Raw genomic sequence first — 19,150 nt, 5'->3', positions numbered from 1 at the left:
AACATAGATAAACGAAAATTACATTATATTAAAAGTAGAAGTAGAGTAGAAGAGTATAGAGTAGAAATCTAAGAGAAAATGCAAAAGAAAACAAAATAAATCCTAACAAAAGTGAAAAGAGTTTTTGAGTCACTCTCTATCTCTCCCAGAAGCTCTCGCTCTCTGTTCTGAGAGTCTGCGGCGTGCTCGTTTGCGAGGAAGAAGAGGGGGGTTTATATATGGAAACCCATTAACCCTAGCTTCCCAGTCCTGCCCGAGGGTCTGCTCGATAGGGTGCACGAGGATGTGCTCGGGTTGCTCTTCGGCTGGACTCTCGAGTTGTTCTTCCTGCTCTTGGATCCTCCTCGATCGTGTTGGGGTTCGGACTGTTCTTCCCGCTCGATGGCTCTTTCGGGTACATGCTCGGATTTGTCCTTGTTTCCCCCCATTTTAGGCTCTAAAGCACCTGTTTTCATCCAAAGTATGCAAATGCAAGAATGCAACACCCTAAATGGCCTAAAAGTGAATTCTTACAGTTAATGACCTAAAAATGCTAAGGTAAGGGTATAAACAATGCAAAATATGGACAAAAAAGGATGCTAAAAACATGTAAATTAGAGAGTTATCACCTATCTCTAGTCAATTGAGAAACTGATATAAGGTGACAATGTAAACCATCCACAAAGAACACATTTAGCAACTGAATATGTGAGCCAAGATAAACTTTCCCTTGTTAATTTGCCTTTGTAAACCGACCATCCGATAACTTGATAAATACGGGAGCCATGTCACAAATATCTTTGAGAAAATCAATGCTTCCGGTCATATGATTGGAAGCTCCTGTGTCAATAACCCAAGATTCAAGAAAAAACTTACCAGAAAGACGATCACTAACACCGTTGTTTCTTTCATTGAGCATGCGCTTTAAATTTGTCCACTCCAACTCTCTCAGTCCGCTAATACTGATCGGATCAGCATCCGTTACCACCAAGTTTGCAGCATAAACCGGTGTTGAGGTAACCATCTGGTTAGCTTGTGTAGTCACAACACGGTTATGGTGCAGAGAAGGAGGGGAGGTTTGACGACGTTCACTTGAAACCACTCGACGATCCAGTCTGTGTGTGTAGGAGCTTAGACTGTGGTTGATCACCCCACCAATATTAGTAGCCAAGTTTGCGGAAACAGTTTTCAGTTAAATGACCTGTTCGACCACAAGCCGTCCACACAGCGGATGGATCTCGTAATTGCGATGGTGGTTTAGGCCGAGAAGAAGCTTGAACTGAAAAACTAACACCATCATTTGGTTCCTCCCGCTGACGACTTGCCCGCTTGGACTCTTCGTCTTGAGTAACGACTTGGTAAGCTTCATCAAGAGATGGAAGAGGATCACGTGATAAGAGAGAGGACTTTACAGGACCAAAAACAGCTTCATCAAGTCCCATCAAGAATTGGTGTAGCTTGTCTTCTTCTCTTTCGTGTGCAATCTCTTCCACCGTCTTTGCTTGTTGAAAATCAGCCAGACTAGTCCATAATTTTGTACATTTCCCATAGTAAGCCTCCACAGCAAATCCTTTTTGCTGACAGTTTGCCAGCTCCGTCTTAAGTCGTTGAACACGTTGTCCATAATTGACTGAGAAACGCTTTTGTATGTGCGTCCACAAGTCATAAGCGACTTCATGATGAGAAAGTGAGCTAATCAAATATGGAGCGACAGTAAGTCGGATCCAATACACCACCATGGTGTTATTAGCCCACCAATCCTCAAGAACATCGGAACCATCGTCAGGTTTAGGGATTGAACCATCCGCAAAACCAAATTTCTTTCTAGCTCTCAACGCAAGTCGAAGATTGATCGCCCATTCATCATAATTATATCCACAATTAGATCCACGCAAGTGAGGTTGCGAGATAGCCGACCCTGAATTATCACCGGAAGAGAGGTCATTCAGATCAATCCTTCGACGTATCATCTCCGTTCATGTGGTTGAACCAGAAGTGATGAGAGAACCAGATCGCTTTACAGCAGAATCTCAGTCAGACATAGTTGAGAGAGACAGAGTATATCGACAGAATGATCGATATCACTAAGGTCAAGGAGAAGAAGAAAGAAAAACAGAGTATAGCAGGCAGAGAATCGTAGACCTAAAAATATAGATTATGCTCTGATACCATGTCAGAAACCTAGAGTTTTATAAAGGTTTTCTTGTTTATTAAGATTGTGAGGCTTAGTGTAAGACCCCGGCCCTAAAAATCATGTACATGGCCGTACAGGCCAATAAAAATTTTCTTAGGGCCTATAACAATTCTACGTTTGTTCAACGTTATGCAACAACAGATATGTATAAAAGGTTAAGTAACTTAAAAATACGCATTCATTAATTAATAGATTCAAATACTCGTAACATCATGCATGGTAACAATACAATCCTTGTAAATAATAAGCTATAAATTAAACTACCCAAAGCCACCATGCTCCTCCTCCCTTGCCTCTGTCACACGAGCTGGTCAGCTACTAAAATCCTGATCACCAGACCTTTCTTTTCCTGCGTTCATAAAAAGGAGGCGTAAGCAAACAAGTTTTCTTAGTGGAGCGGTCATCTCGTCTCACTAGGCTCAGTTCAATAATCTCAATCCAACATAGGTTACTTTAATAAAATCATGCATGTCAAAGAACCCATAGGATAGTTGTCCAAATCTTTTAGACCAACCTCCGATTATTGCAATAAAAAATTAACAAGACAAGAAATCAAGACTAAATATCCATCGGTCAAGAGATCGACCATAGAACTCGGCCACAGTCACGCACTCACCTTCGGTTTTGACCTACGGTGCTAATCTCTTGGCTCCTATGCCCAATTCTGATCCCCAACTCTTCATGGACATATCAACATCGTTAACATGCGATGTATCGAGCATATACTATTGACGGATCAAGGTGGGAGAACACGTACCGTTCTCTTCTAGACTTAGACTTAGCTTCTCTTGGTTAAAGCTCTTATGGAAACTCTTCTCTCTCTTGCGGCGGCTAAAAGGTCTTATGTGAGTGCTCTCTCGAGAGCTTAGGGTATTTCTCCCATATATATAGGGTCGAATAAACCGCCTCAAGTTGCCTCAAAACGATAAGCCTTATCGTCCCCTAACTTCCCTTATTTTTTGCATCTATCCTTATCTGACCAATTTTGTCTTTTCCACGAGTTTCCATTTCTCTCGAGTTTCCTTTCCCGTGAGTCAGCTTAAATCTTCGCAAGATTCCTGAGTTCCATGGGCCACCCATCGGCCCATAGTCATGTCAATCCAACCTTGTCTGTCGGCCCGGTCCATTGTTCAGCGATGCAACCATTTCCGGATAGTCCTACTTCACTATCACTCTCACTATCACTATCACTATCACTAGGACTTTCATTTCCATTGCTACTCGGACTGGCACTTATGCTAAGTACCAGAAACTCCCCATTTCATCCATGATGAGACCATGGTCAGTTCAACCAAAGAAGATGGACATGAGGAGCATCTTGAACCAGAAGAAGTATTAAAGGAGCAGCTTGAACCAGAGGAAGCACCAGAGGAGCAGCTTGTACCGGAGGAAGCATCGGAGGAAGCGTTGATCATTCTGACGGGTCCTTTAACAAGATCAAGGTCCAAGAGGTTCAACCAAGCTATCAATGGACTAATCAAGGATCTGGACAAGAAGCAGGAAGATGTGGTTCAAACCATTTGGACGTTGCTCACAGCTCAAGGTGTTCGGTGAAGGGTAAAGTGTTGCTTATGCACTCTTTTTCCCTTGTCAAGTTTTGTTCCATTGGGTTTTCTTGACAAGATTTTTAATGAGGCCTAAGTAACATATTCTAAGTCCCCTTTGCCAACCCAATTCGTGTTCCAAGGTCCATCTCTTTGTCTTTGCCAATTTTCTATCTTTTCTCTTTTATTCAAACTTGCATTTATTGCTTTGTAATTTCCTAGACATTATGCATGACCTTGACCTTGTTAAAGCTCTTGCATGATTTCCTAGGCCTTTAATTCCTCTCTTCTACTTCATGCCCCCTTATCCTATAAAAAGATAATGTATTTCTCTTTTGCAAACTATCAAACATTTTAATCAAAAACCTTCTTTTTACTTGTTTGATCTGAGAAGTGTGTAGTATCTTCTCAACTTGTTTATTTCTTAGTGTGTCATATCTAAGATATAATCAAGCCTGTAGTCTAAGAGATCTCCATCTCTCTTAGAAGTACACTTCGTTCTTCCCCTTCAATCCGCTGCAAATCCACCTCTTCACCTTCTTCGCCGTTCATCTCTCCATTCCGCTGCATCTTCTAGCCATTCATCATCATCATTTCTTTCATCCCTCTTCAAGACCTTGCAATGTGTGTCCTTGGGCATAGATCTTCACCTAGGAGTCTATCATGTGGTATCAGAGCCACTTTGCAACCAGGTTTTGAGTTTCCAATCGTCACTTTTTATTTTTTTCAGATCTGTCATTTATCTTGAGAGAATTTTATAAAATGTTTTACTCGTCAAAAAAATTACAAAATCAACTGTGTTCGAACCAGGAAAGAGTCTAGTATTTTTTAAAATTGATTTGAGAATTTTTGGTTTCGTTTTAATTTTTTTCCCAGATCCGTTTCTATTTGCATGTTTTTGAAACTTTTTACTTGTGGATCTTTGTTTTCTTTCAGGTACCATGGTGACTACGGAAGAGGAAGAGTCTTCTACATCTAGTCTTGAAAGGAGGATCCTTAAATCTGTCACAACAGCTATGACATCCATGCTTGATGAGAGCACCAAATTTTGCATCAAGCATGGATGTCATAGCTGCTGTGACAGATTTAAGGATCCTCCTTTCAAGACTAGATGTAGAAGACTCTTCCTCTTCCGTAGTCACCATGGTACCTGAAAGAAAACAAACATCCACAAGTAAAATTTCCAAAAACACGCAAATAGAAACGGATCTGGGAAAAATATTAAAACGAAACCAAAAATTGTCAAATCAATTTTAAAAAATACTAGACTCTTTCCTGGTTCGAACACAGTTGATTTTGTAATTTTTGAATTAGTAAAATATTTTATAAAATTCTCGCAAGATAAATGACAGATCTGAAAAAAATAAAAAGTGACGATTGGAAACTCAAAACCTGGTTGCAAAGTGGCTCTGATACCACATGATAGACTCCTAGGTGAAGATCTATGCCCAAGGACACACATTGCAAGGTCTTGAAGAGGGATGAAAGAAATGATGATGATGAATGGCTAGAAGATGCAGCGGAATGGAGAGATGAACGGCGAAGAAGGTGAAGAGGTGGATTTGCAGCGGATTGAAGGGGAAGAACGAAGTGTACTTCTAAGAGAGATGGAGATCTCTTAGACTACAGGCTTGATTATATCTTAGATATGACACACTAAGAAATAAACAAGTTGAAAAGATACTACACACTTCTCAGATCAAACAAGTAAAAAGAAGGTTTTTGATTAAAATGTTTGATAGTTTGCAAAAGAGAAATACATTATCTTTTTATAGGATAAGGGGGCATGAAGTAGAAGAGAGGAATTAAAGGCCTAGGAAATCATGCAAGAGCTTTAACAAGGTCAAGCTCATGCATAATGTCTAGGAAATTACAAAGCAATAAATGCAAGTTTGAATAAAAGAGAAAAGATAGAAAATGGGTCAAGACAAAGAGATGGGCCTTGGACCACGAATTGGGTTGGCAAAGGGGACTTAGTAAATGTTACTTAGGCCTCATTAAAAACATTGTCAAGAAAACCCAATGGGACAAAACTTGACAAGGGAAAAAGAGTGCATAAGCAACACTTTACCTTTTACTGAACACCTTGAGCTGTGAGCAACGTCCAAATGGTTTGAACCACACTTCCTGCTTCTTGTCCAGCTCCTTGATTAGTCCTTTGATAGCGTGGTTGAACCCTGGACCTTGATCTTGTTAAAGTACCCGCCGGAATGATCAACGCTTCCTCCGATGCTTCCTCGGGTACAAGCTGCTCTTCCGGTGCTTCCTCTGGTTCAAGCTGCTCCTCCAATACTTCTTCTGGTTCAAGATGCTCCTCATGTCCATCTTCTTTGGTTGAGCTGACCATGGTCTCATCAATCCAGAAACTTGCATGCCTGCATCATCTATAACAAAAGCTACGGATTCATTTTCTTCAGTTCAAACATTTGTTGACTACTTCAGTAGTCTCGAACTCTCCATTCTCATGTGAATCCCCATCAATTAACGAACTCATGGCCATTGTCCTTTCTGTCCCATAACTCGTCCTGCGTACGTCCAGATACGTCCTATTGAATGTGATCAAGTCATCATTTTATTATCTTAGAAGATTTGTATATTATATAGTGAAAGTAATTGATTTGTGTTATGCATGTATAAACTATTCGTATCACACACCAGTTACTTATGTATGTGTGTGTCTCCACATTGGGTTGTGTTCTAGAGACGTGTCCCTTAGTCAAAGTGTGTCATGTAAACCTATAAATACAGTTTATATATCTAATAAAAGAGTGTGGTTTTACATTGAGTGTAAAACAAAAGTCAGAGAGAGACAAAGACAGAGTAAAATCTGTGTTGTCCAATCCTTAACAACCTTGAGAGTTCAAAGTAGTCTTACATTGCCGTCCTTCGTCGGCGGGAAATGCAGGCTACGGTTGAACTTCAACGGTTGTGCCGGATTTGGCAAAAGATAAGTTTGTCCCTGATTTGGCATATGATAAGGTTGGTATGCTTGCTGGAACATGTTAGCAGTGTACGGCATTACAGCTCCTGTCACCGGAACATGTTGTTGATGCTGCATCAATTGTAGTTGTTGTTGCCGCTGCATCATTTGTTGTTGTTGTTGTTGCTGCATCATTTGTAGGTGGTGTGGTTGTATCGTTTGTGGATAGGGCAGCATCGGTTGCGGAGGCCGCAACTGCGGAGCACCATACTCAAACTTTGATGGGACACGCCAGTTTCGGTTTTGGTTTCGGTTTCGCATCGGTAAAGGCTGTACAACCTTTGATTTACTGGTGAAACAGCATAGAATAGAACGTATTATTTGTAGCAATGTTTTCTTCTTCGGCTGCTGCTTCATCTTCTCTTGGAATTCACGTTCCATGGGTTTAGGATCATAATATGAACTAGCAGAGTCAGAAGAAGAAGAAGAAGAAGTTTCATCTTCATCGTCGCTCTTTAGATCATCATCTTCAATCTGGTACTTAACTGAGAAGAGCTCTGTTTCTTTGCCACATTTATTAAGTTTACGAACCAGATCCATAGGTTCTACGTCCCCTGTGACTGTCATGAGCCCTTTTTCGCTGTCGTACTCCACTTCGTTTACACCTGTTTTCATTGGAAACAAAGTATTAAGAATTATCTCATGTTATAATACTTATATATATATATATATGAGTCAAGAAGCACTTCAAAAGTAAGTTGGACTTTTTCTTATTACCAGAGATACTCTTCAACTTGATGCTTGCTTTTTTTTGGCAACCGGTGCAACACTTTAGATCGACTTTTAGTATGCAAGTCTGCACAATTTACACAGCTAATCATTAGCAACTGAAGAGAGAGAGTGTGATAGATAGATATAATATAGATAGATTGAGACTTGAGAGATTGAGAGAGAGAAGAGGAAGTACCCCGACGGATTGGTTTGGGTCCGCCATTGTGAAGGAAGCTTGGTGAAAAGAAGAAGAAGAAAACCCTAAACTGAAACTCAATAGAGAAAAAGAAGATTTGTACAATAGGCATCGTTAAATCTTTTGTAGACAAGGAAGAATCCATAAACTTTCCATAATTACCGAATTTAACATAACAAGTTAAGGTAATGATACATTTATTTTCTTTGATAATGTCGGTTTCCATATTGGAAGAATCTGGCAATTTCAAGACCTGCCTTCTCCATATTTTTACCAAGTATATTCAAGATTTCAAACTCAGATTCGGAGGATAAATTATATTTATGCGTTCTCATTCTTACATCATTTGTACTCAAGCTAACGACAAAAGTTAATTAAGTGACTTGATGATACCATTTAGCAGGAACGAGAAATGGAGAATTAGCAAAGTGACTTAGTGGGGAAAGATGATTGGCAAAAAGACGAAAGTATCATATCTGTTGCGGCACGGGAGCAACAACTTTACAGCACACTTGATCTTGATGTGTCTATGAGGTAAAAAAACTCAAACTAATAAGTATGAAAAGCTTGTAACAATTTTTTTGGGTCGACAATAATGTTTTGAATAATAGAGACCGGATTTAGAAATGATACAATGAAGAGTAAAAACAACAAACAAGGAAAAGAAAAAAAGAATAATAAATTGTACCCAAAACGGCCTCAACCAAAAGCATCAGCTGGAATTTGTTTTGCTAGTTAAAAGAGACCCGGTTGCGTAAAGCCCTTAACGCAAGCTACACCTTCTCGGGTTCCTTCACAGCTTCTTTGGTTTCTTTGGCATCTGCTTCAGCTGCAACCTCTGTTTCTTTCGTCTCCTGGGGGCTTTTAGGTTCAGAGCATTCAGCATCCGCATGCGTTTCAGCAGGACCGAGATCTCTCAAATTCTCGGTTATTGCAGTACCACTTGCTTTTGGTGAGCTCTCAGTCTGTTCCACATCACTAGCTTTAGGTGAGCTCTCAGTGTGTTCCACATCACTAGCTTTCGGTGAGCTCTCAGTGGGTTCAACACCACTCCCATCTGGCAACTTCTCTTTGGATTCATTGCCCGATGCACCTGGTGAATCCTCTGCACTTTTGTTATCAGTATCATCGCCATTGTCCTCTTTTTCAATTTGAACATCACCATTGGACAATATAGTAGCTTCATCTGGGCTGGAAGAAGGCGAAGTGGACTCAGAGGTCTCTCTCCATTCAACCCAAGCAGGTGACTTTTCAGGTTCTGGTTCACTAGGGTTTTCAGAAGGATGCTTTGATGTAGAATCCTCTGTTTCCATATCAACAGATGGGGAAGAGGCTACAGTGTCGTTGAATTCATCAGCTTCACCTATGACGACATCACCATCCTCACCATCTCCATCAGCATTGGGTGAAGGGGACGCAATTGAGCTCACTGAGCGCTCATTCGAAGCTTTATCATCATCAAATGCAAACCAGTTTGAATTTGTGAAGAGAGAATCACTACAACGACACCATGTTATATTTCGTAAGTTAAGGGATCGCATCAACCGTATATGAATATGATGCGAATCGATGGTTTAATTTATACCAGAAAAGAAAAGTTGAACTCGTTACCTCTCCTGATCATCTCCAAGACGCAAGGAAGATATGACGACTTCTGCAGATTCATCATCAAAGTAGACATCCTGCAACATAGACATAATAAGAGGTTTTAAACATATCACTAGAAGTTTCATCATATTGGGTGGCTTAGACAAACAGGCACATGAGTCGTAACACAAATTTGGGCGAGTTTTCAGCAAAAAAATAGCACAGAAAGGAGGAAAGGAAAGAAGTTAAAAACTTCTTCCTACTTGTTCCAAAACGAAAGTCAAGTTTTAATTCCAAAAGATAAGGAAAAGACTAAATATACCTCATCATCGCGTTCCATAGAGCCTTGGGCCTGCAGTGGAATAATAAAAATGTAAATGGTAGAACCAGTGTATTATGAGGAAAGTAATGCAATGAAAATCAAAAGCTCATGCATAATCCAAGCTACTTCCAGGCTAATTAACTATGATAAAGGAAGAGAAGACGGTTGGAACCCCATGCTAACTAAGCAGAATGATTGAAGAAGATGTGATGGTTTAACTATCCATCAAATACAGAGATTTGTAACTACATTTCAGGAACTATAACAGGAATACAGGTCAACATAAATTATAATAAATAACTAAACAATCCTGAATCGATTCCCTCCTTTGGCTCGAAAGTCAATACCCATGACCTTTCAAGGCTTAATGAAACATGCGGCTAATATCTTTGATAAAAATAATTTTTTTTATAGAAAAGATCAAAAGTAGCAGCTATGGCAACTGGCAAGGCAAAACGAGAACATCACCTCATCCATGTCATCGTTGCTGTAAATTCCATATCGAAAGGCCTGGCTCAAATTGTTTGCCAGGGCTGCCACATCATAATCTCTATCGTGGTAATCATCATCATCACTGTCTCTACTACGATCATGGAGTGAAGTTGGCCTCCTGTTAAGCAAAAGAATATCAGTAAAAAGAATTATCCATTTACTACACCACCTACCATCACTACAGCCTTCTCATGTATAACATTTATCAACCCCTAAAGAAATTCCCAAATGCAAGCTCTTGTTGCCACCTAGTGGAATGTGCAACTTATCATATATCTTGATTGCTATTAAAGCAAAAGCAAATTACACAAATGTGACAAACTTTTGTAAGAGAATCACTATTTTCAGTATGAACTGGCTTTGGTAATAATTTGAGAACAGAAGCCGGTGTCATAAGTTTCTTTGAGTCTTAAGAAACTCCGTATAAGAGAAAAAAATACATACCCGCAGGCCCAAGAGTACACATTTTCCAATGTATTACGCTTTGACAAGACATCTGTCTGCCAGTCCACCCATTTGCTATTTTCCTGGTAAAGAACGTAGCAGAAAAATCAACAAGATATGAAGAGTTTGATACTAAAGACCAGACCCTACAAGACTAGAATCCCTCTCAATCTTTCACATGCAAACAAGCTATAAAGGAAACATCTCTGGGAGAAATAAAAAAGGAGTAATGCGCTGATCAATTTTTTTTACCATCTCATCTTCTATAAATTCATACAGAAAGTGTAAGGAAATATCATACTCTCATCCAAAACTCGAGAAAACTACGATAGCAACTATATATAAGCATATTGAATACTTTCAAGCCCAGTCAATAATTTAGTTCTGCTTCATATCTGCATGAGTACATGAATGGGTAGCAAGCCACTAAAAAATAATAAATCCCACAAGACAGATTGTGGTATACCTGCAAATGAGACTGAATTTCGACATTACTATTAGCTAACTGAAGAAGTTTGTTCGAGATACGAGTCAAATGACCAATATTTCCAGTCCTGAGTGGCTTTCTACCCTCTACAGGGACAGTAGGCTGAAGCTGAGACATCATATATAAACCACGTTAGTAACCACTGATGCCAACCCCAGATATTATCAATCAAGTATCTCACCTTATCAGAATCACTAGCAGTTAATGTTGAGTCCTTTTCCGCCTCTAGTATACTCCCAATAAGATTGCACTCACTGAGAAGATGGTCAACAAGTTGAGAGGTTTTGCTCTCTAAACATGAGAGAATTACATTCTCTACATGGTGATGCAGAAAATTGTTGTAGGGATACCTGAGACACAATTGCATCACAAATTAGCATGGCAGTCTGCATATCATCAACTAAAATCATGAAGTTCCCCACTTACTCGAAGAACAAGTCCAACACTCTTTTCACCGCCCCAAGTCGAATTACTTCTTTTTCTGCTGCTTCACTACCGACGGTGAGTAAGACTGAAATAAACTCTACAATCTAGGAAAAAGAAAATTTAAATTATAAACCATTATAACAGTGAAAGATACATTATAACTAGAAAACAAATCATACAAATGAGGATAAGAAATACCTTTAATCTATGTTTTCCAAGAGGTGGTTGTAACTTGCCATACGTTGTTAACAGAATACCCTCAGCAGATGAAACATTCAAAAGCTTAAGTAAATCACCTGCACAGTAGAGAAGAATATTACATATGATACATAGCAGCCAAGAGACTAGTTAACATTGCAAACCACGCACTAAAGCAAAGAGACCTACAAAAGTTGAGAAAGCAAAATGCTATAATGATATTCTTGCACCTCAATGAGAGTCTCTACAAAATTAGAAAAAAAAATACAGTTTCACCAGTTTTCATACCAACAAGCAACAAGTGTGCATAGAATATCTGGTTGTAGGTTCCGAAATCCCACAAAAAAGGCCCAATATTCTTCCTTCCCAACCACATCTCTCACAATAGGGAATATGGTATTCAAGAAGTCAAACAACCACATATGAACATATAATAACCATACTATATTTGCTCACCTAGGCTTCCAAGCATTCCCTCCACTGTCTCAGGATTAGTTGCTATGCTTCCATGGGTTAGTTGACGACCGTATATATGATAAGTCCCCATTGTAAACCTCTTAGGATCCAGCAAAGATATGCATACAGACAATGAATTAACGAGAACAGACTTGGGCCGTGAATCTTCTAAAGTATGTTTCAACAACCTTCCAGTGCAACTGCATAAAATTTTACAGGGAATAAGTTGATTACTTAGAAAATTTCAACAATATCAACGAGTGAATGAAAACAATAGCCAAAGCTGAGAAAAACCTACCTGGGGCTGGAAAGTTTTGTAGCAAGACCAGGGGGTGCGTATCTTGCTACAGTACAAAGAATTTCAGCTGCATTGGCATGTACTTCGGGAGACTCCTACAAAAGTATAACACAAATCTCTGAGATATCAGTAGATAGCATCATAGCAATGCCTGGGATGATAGAATAAAATCTGAAGTAAAGAAGGAAAGCCCTAAGACTAGACATATTGAAAAAAAAAAGTAATTTCATGCAACTGAATGGAACTTACCGAGGAGCCAAACTTATCCACAATCATCTCTAGAATATCTGTATCTTCTACCCACTGCATTGCACTTGTGTAGTTTGAATATAGGTGCTCATCAGTACCAACCAGACGTTTTAAAACCTGAACACCAAGTAATAAGTAAAAGTCTAGGAAACAAGCAATTGAAAGAAAAACTAATGTTTACAACCTCTCGGTATCTCCTACAAGTATTATAACCTTCATTGTTTACAGGCAATAATAATTAATAAAGTCCCTGGTGTAACAGACTAACAATAATAGCTAAACAACAATACGCACCATGAGACAATGATGCGAGCAATATCATAAATTTTCCTATTGTTCTCATCATTATTGCTGGGTCTATTACTATTGTTGTGGTAAAAAGATTCATAAATTCTTTAAAGGAGAGGAAAAAATGACATATTTTTCAACTATTCAGTTCAAGTAGATGTGTAATAAACGTAGAGCAAAAACCAGGAGTTCTAATAACACATCAAAAAAACCAACCTCCATTATAGATGTAGTACCAATCAAATCAACAAGCTGCTTCAGTATGTCTTGATGATCCTGGTAGCACAACAAAGCCAAGATTAACCATACTGTGAATTAATCTTCAGATGGTTAAGTGGTGTTTAAAGCATTGTGAACTTGTGTACCAGTTATCAAAATTTTATCAACAGGGTTCGACTAAATATAGTTGATTAGTAAAAATCTCTTTCAACGATTAAACAGCCAAACAGATCTTCATCAAAATCTCCTACTATTTAAGACCATTATCTCAAGTTACACAGAAGGTTCAAATTGTACAAGAAAGCAGCTAGCTAATGGGTCAATACTCTCAACAAAGATAAAGAAAATACTAATTCTAGCTAAGTTCAATTCATTCTTACAAGGAAAACTTAATCTGGGAAACAAAATCAACTTACTTTTATAAATTGCATGAAAGGAATCGTCTTCCGCACCAGCAAACAAATGACAACCTGGTAAGAGAAAAAGTAAGAGAGCACATGTTGAAGAAGCTCTATGGACCCTATAAGAGCATGGGAAAGTTCTCAATGAGTTTTCTGAATTAAAAATTGTTGAATGCTGAATACCTTGCTGAAGTACCCGGCAAGCAATGAGTTATGGGTTTCTTTAGCTTCCAAAAACGAAAACAGCAATAACATCAACTGAAAAAAGAAGGTGTTCATGAGAGATAAGAAAGCCTAGATCCTTAACCATTTAACGAAGTTTTAATATAGGAGAAAGTAACAGAGTCAATGTCTACCTCCTCATCCTCTACTAGTGTTTTCAGTATCATTTCAATCTCACATGTAAATATTTCACAGGCAATGAAAGGAAACCTGCAATATAAAAGAATATTAATTTTTTAATTCATCAAACACAATCAGAAGGAAAACAATAAACAATTTCGACTTTTTCATTTTCGATTTTTTCTTTTTGGATCATTTATCCAATACTTACTTGAAAGTTCGCTTCTTTTCAACATCCTCGAGAGGCTCCTCTATTATGTACCTAATAAGTTGTTCCACTTGCACTCTTTCTCTCAAGCTGAAATAAGAAAATCCAATAGTCAAGAATGAGTGGGCATTGCCAGTGAATGCGAATATAATTGAAAAAAAGAAATTTGAAAAATCCAACTATTGGTCAGAATAAGAAGATTATTTTGATCAACAAATTGACAGCAACATCATTTGATGCGAAAAATGGCATGTCGCAAAATAATATTTGAAAGTAGAAATGTTTTTAGTTGTTGTATATTTAATTAGCAAAGCTTTGGAGGTGAACATCAAAATAAGTGACAGCATTTTCAAGCAATATATACAACACACAAAGCCAATGCATTGTCACTTCTAACCTCTACATATGAACAATTGCATTTCTTTTCCTCTCCCGAAAACGGTCATTAAGCATGAAGCATGAAATAGAAAGAAAAAAAATGTGGTTACAGAGCATACAAATTCAAGAGTTTTCCGTTCAGGGCTTTGCATTCTTGAATAATCTCATCCTCGTCAAGAAGTTCCTCTAATGTGAAACCATCTTTGTCCAAAATTGCTTCAACCTGCAAAAGAAATCACAAAGCATGAAAGACTATGAATAGCGAGCAGCCAGATTCATACAATATGAATAAAGTCCCACTAGATGAGACAAACAAGTTACATAAAAAAACTCCACAGAACTATCCCCTTCGAAACGCCAGCATTTTTCTACTAGTGTTTTCAGTATCACTTCAATTACCACCTATGCATGTTTTGATGTCCATTTGAAGGATAGGGGTCATCACTACAACTACTAAACAATCTGATGACAATTATCAGGGGAAGACTTTCATCGTTCAAAAATATTCTCAAATCACATCGACAAGATTTCTCTTCACTCTACATTTCACCTCCATTGTACAAACTAGTGTAGGAAATGCAGACTACCAGCAAGACAGTGTTTAGATTATCATCAAGAATAAGAAATACAAAGACACTTCTTTTACTTATAAGCCAATAATAAATCAAAACACACCAGAAACCATAAATCCCTTCACCTTCCCCTGCAACATACATATTCGTCTAAAGAAACAGAGGAAGCTACCAAATCCCACAGAAATGAAACCTCAATACATCCGTCCACAACTCCCCAAATGGCGTTAAATCCATAAAACAAAGAAAACAAACAGCGAAAACTATCTCGTGCCTTATTATTCTCCACATAAATTACACACACGATCGTTTATAAAAAAAAAAAAAAAAAAAGTCAAATGGAGAAGACGAAAAACTCACGGCAGACGCCGTTGACAATCCCGCCATTCGCCAGAACATATTTGCAGCAGCTCAAGAAAACGTCCACAGATTCGGAATCTTCGAAACCCTAAGGGCAAATTTCGCCCCGGAAATCAAAAAGGAGAGGATTCGATTGGGAAACAAGTAATTCGAAACCCTAGAATCTGTAATCGCTTTGCTATGGGTAAAAAATTCGAATCTGAGATCGAAAGAGATGAGCGACGAAGAGAACCTTCAATTGCGGGGGAGGGGTAGTGCTTAGAGATAGATAGAAGAAGGAAAGGAAGGGAAAAAAAAAACAAAAATATTTCTTTTTAAAAAAGCCCCAAAATTAATTAATTTTGCTATTTACGTCCCACAGTAGTGTGGTCTATATTCAACATCAACATGCTGGTTTGCTGTGACTTGACTTGTGAGTGAAAAATATTTATTATACACCCAAATCAGTATTGTAAACAGACCACATTTATTGGTTTTTTTTCTTCTTTCCTAACAGTGTTTTTGTGAATTAAATTGTTGGTAAAATGTTTGTCATAGGAGAGACCATTAAACCAAGAGACTTTAAGTGAATTAGAAACGGGTTTGAGCTTAATTATTTGATAAATGGTTTATTCTTATAACACTCATGTCATGATATGTATGATGTGATTTTTGGTCGTCGAGATCATCTTAGAAATTTTTTTTATATATGTTGTAGAAATTTTGAATGACACGTTGGATTGAATAATCGATTGATTTAAATTCGTAAATCATTTTTTTGTTTAATAATTATGAAATTTGAACAGGTCAAATATGTGTATAATAATTTGTAAATAATTTATTTACAAATATATATATACAATAAGAAAAAACCATTCTCTAATTTATCAGATAATCTACCAAAATGACATACGTTTACAAGAAAAGCCAATTGTCTAGTCATATTATATTAACAAAAAAAATAAAATATAAAGAAGACAAACCCCTAAACAAATCAATCATTCAGACCATAATACTTTACAACAAAAAGAGAAGAAGAAGGGAATCTCTAACAATTCAAACACTAGTCATCACCATTTTCCTCTTTACAATTAATTCCGAACATTGGATGTCGCTTTCTTACAATCCTCAACAACTACGTACGTCTGTAAGCTTCGTTACTTCAACAGCATGACACGCATACCCAAGGGTTTGATGACTGCAGTTAGTTATCTTATTGGTCTCCAAGGGTTTCTTTTTGGCTAAAACGTAAGCTTTTTCAGATATTAGTAAGGGACCTTGTAATTCATGTATAAAGATAATATTTATTTGTTATATTGGTTATATCTATTTGACTATTTGCAATTTTATGGGATTTTAGTTAAACTTTTTATCAATAAAAATCATTGAATATAATATAATTTGAAGATTAAAAGATAAATCTATATAAATGTCGTACTTATTTTACTAATCTATATATAACATATATTGTCTAGTGTCGCAATAATTTTGTCGACAATCTTCTTACCTTTTATCTTTAAAGAGTTCTTCCATATTCATATCTCATGAAAACATAATTTTAAAAGTTCTAACGTCAATGTCAATCGCTGACCTTATTATAGAGACCATTTAAACATATCAATATTCTATATTAAATGCAAATATACAAAGTTTTGAACAGTTTTAGTGTTATGTCGCTACAATGAGGTTGTCCAAATGCATCATCTGCCATAATATAATTTCCGACTAAGTCAAAAATACTTAAATGATGAAACGTTTAAACCCTACAATGAATATATATTCACTAATCCAAGTTACATATTTTTCTAAAATCTCATATGTTATTTGCAGATGTTAATTTTGTGATGCAACCCCATCTTCGTCTTCTAAAAAAAGAAACATAGTGTACTTTAAATATGTTGTTTTTACCAATGTTTTGGGTTAAAAGCATTTAATAATATATATATATGTTATATTTGTTATATTTGTTATATATGTTTTATATCATGTTATAAAACTGTAGCTCCAGTTGATAATATACCTTATAGGATATGCTATACAAATCACATGCCACTTTTTGTAACGGCTTACATATCATTTTTTTCTATATTTCTTCACCATTGATTTTGTTTTTTTAGATAGATTATTTTTTCAAAAAAAAATTTCATAGTTTTCCCAAAAAAAAAGGTGCTCCCTTTACAATATCTTTGTTTTAGATCAAAATTTTTAAGTTAAGTTAAGTTAAATAATTATTTTTTTTGTCATATAAGTAAAATTTAATAATAAATCTTTATGGTATATGTTTTTTAGAAACTAATATTTCACTTCAATTTTCTTTTCATGTTAAGATTTTTATAAATACAATTACATAACTTGTTTTTTTACTCCACCATGCATTAAAATCTTACTTACATTCTAAAACTCATTAACCCATTCTAAATTTTGGAATATAATCATTTTTTGGTTATAATTTTAATAATAACATTACTACTAAAAAAATTGGTAGTATTATTTTTACTATTTTAAAATTTTCATTTATTTTACTTAATTCATTTTAGATAGTTATTATTTTTATTATTTACTAAAAAATTATATTATTGTTTATACTATTTGAAAATTTAATTAAATTTAGTTAATTCGTTTTATATTTATTTTTTACTATTACTAGGTTTTGAATCCACGCTACGCGTGGGTTTATTTGATATATTTTGATAAAAATTATATATGATTGATTACGTTAATAAAATATTATCTCATAAAAAAAATTAAAATTAGTATTAAGGAAAAAAAATTAAATTTCAGATACACAATTTTTTTAAATATAAAAATCAGTTGTGTTATAAAATCAAATCTGATAAAAAAATCATAAATTTAACTTGATGTCCAGGCGAGGCAAATCAAACTGATGACCTCACATATCCTAAACCATTTTCTTTGACCACCAGAAAAACGAAACAATTTTATAATCATGAATTTAACACGTATTCATATTTAATTGATCGCTACCACCTATGTTTTCGTGTTTTTTATTCAATATTTTCTTATTCTTCATATTCTTTCTTGTCATTTTCATTGTCAAATTTTGTGTTAATTGTCATCGTAACTTTTACCGTTTGGTTATTCGTTATACTCTTTTTTTTCTTCTTCCTCGTCAACTTCTTCACATTCTTCCACTGAGAAACCTTTTTTTAGACTACCACACAACTTGTTAACCCATAATTCCAAGAACAAAATCATTTCTTTTCTCATAAAAATTGTGAAATTCATGATTACCAGCATAGTCAACACATACACCCAATTATTGACAATTTTATCCATATACTTATTTGCTTTTAGATCCATGCGTTTAGAAACTTCTAAAACCAAAATCCTTACTTGGTTTATAATATTTTAAAAACATAATAAAATATACTAATAATTATTTATTTAATATGAATCATATGATATATAGAAATATGAGTACACTATAAGAACATATTAATTATAAATAAATAATATCAATTATATTATATCATCAAATAATATCAACCGTATCATATTATCAAATAACCGTAACTGTATATAACAGTAACCGCTTGAACCGTAACCGTATTTAAACGTAACCGTTTAACTGTTTGTTAAACGGTTCTGGTTAAGGTTAAATAAATTTATAACCATAACTGATGGTTAATAAACCTTAACCGTGACAACCATAACCCTGGTCATGCCTATGCATAACTAATAAAACATGTGTGTTTGTCGTCCATCTTTCTTCTTTAAACTTCAAAATTTGACTCAAACATCAAATTAAGGTCTTGCGATGTCAATCCTTCTTCCTTAGACCCAAAAATAAAAAATTAATGAAAGAATATCAACTTATCT

The 19,150-nt window shown here is 36.1% G+C and overlaps 3 protein-coding genes across 3 annotated transcripts; all 3 read right to left on the bottom strand.

Moving 5' to 3' along the window:
* Positions 1–1,139: 1,139 nt before the first annotated feature.
* On the bottom strand, positions 1,140–1,949 carry LOC147946879 (uncharacterized). The gene has a single exon (XM_087507280.1). The coding sequence runs from the start codon at positions 1,947–1,949 to the stop codon at positions 1,140–1,142; it is 810 nt and encodes a 269-aa protein (XP_087363406.1).
* Positions 1,950–6,450: 4,501 nt separating this feature from the next.
* Positions 6,451–7,680, bottom strand: LOC104778955 (uncharacterized). The gene is made up of 3 exons (XM_010503358.3): positions 7,605–7,680; positions 7,415–7,493; positions 6,451–7,302 (listed from the first exon to the last, which is right to left on the bottom strand). Exons 1-3 carry the CDS (start codon positions 7,629–7,631, stop codon positions 6,578–6,580), a joined length of 831 nt encoding a protein of 276 aa, XP_010501660.2. The 5' UTR covers positions 7,632–7,680; the 3' UTR covers positions 6,451–6,577.
* A 374-nt stretch (positions 7,681–8,054) lies between these two features.
* Positions 8,055–15,773, bottom strand: LOC104777073 (uncharacterized). The gene is made up of 19 exons (XM_087503788.1): positions 15,332–15,773; positions 14,519–14,622; positions 14,025–14,111; positions 13,828–13,903; positions 13,655–13,729; positions 13,487–13,540; positions 13,068–13,127; positions 12,564–12,680; positions 12,315–12,409; positions 12,017–12,216; positions 11,561–11,658; positions 11,363–11,466; positions 11,118–11,286; positions 10,916–11,044; positions 10,450–10,532; positions 9,982–10,123; positions 9,514–9,543; positions 9,216–9,286; positions 8,055–9,101 (listed from the first exon to the last, which is right to left on the bottom strand). Exons 1-19 carry the CDS (start codon positions 15,368–15,370, stop codon positions 8,378–8,380), a joined length of 2,457 nt encoding a protein of 818 aa, XP_087359914.1. The 5' UTR covers positions 15,371–15,773; the 3' UTR covers positions 8,055–8,377.
* Positions 15,774–19,150: the final 3,377 nt, after the last annotated feature.

This window comes from Camelina sativa, chromosome 3, assembly GCF_030686135.1.
Source record: "Camelina sativa cultivar CO46 ecotype springtype chromosome 3, ASM3068613v1".
In the NCBI taxonomy this organism is placed as follows: Eukaryota; Viridiplantae; Streptophyta; class Magnoliopsida; order Brassicales; family Brassicaceae; genus Camelina; species Camelina sativa.
This window is presented reverse-complemented; position numbering and strand designations above follow the sequence as displayed.

What these genes read in the sequence shown, in the direction of transcription:
- LOC147946879 (XM_087507280.1), bottom strand. Translation starts at nt 1,949, where the DNA reads ATGATACGTCGAAGGATTGATCTGAATGACCTCTCTTCCGGTGATAAT.
- LOC104778955 (XM_010503358.3), bottom strand. Translation starts at nt 7,631, where the DNA reads ATGGCGGACCCAAACCAATCCGTCGGG. An exon ending in ACCCAAACCAATCCGTCGGG is followed by an intron (nt 7,494 to 7,604) that starts GTACTTCCTCTT and finishes TAAATTGTGCAG; the next exon opens with ACTTGCATACTAAAAGTCGA. An exon ending in CAAGTTGAAGAGTATCTCTG is followed by an intron (nt 7,303 to 7,414) that starts GTAATAAGAAAA and finishes CAATGAAAACAG; the next exon opens with GTGTAAACGAAGTGGAGTAC.
- LOC104777073 (XM_087503788.1), bottom strand. Translation starts at nt 15,370, where the DNA reads ATGTTCTGGCGAATGGCGGGATTGTCAACGGCGTCTGCC. An exon ending in CTTTCATGCAATTTATAAAA is followed by an intron (nt 13,128 to 13,486) that starts GTAAGTTGATTT and finishes TTGTGCTACCAG; the next exon opens with GATCATCAAGACATACTGAA. An exon ending in GTGTTGGACTTGTTCTTCGA is followed by an intron (nt 11,287 to 11,362) that starts GTAAGTGGGGAA and finishes ATTGTGTCTCAG; the next exon opens with GTATCCCTACAACAATTTTC.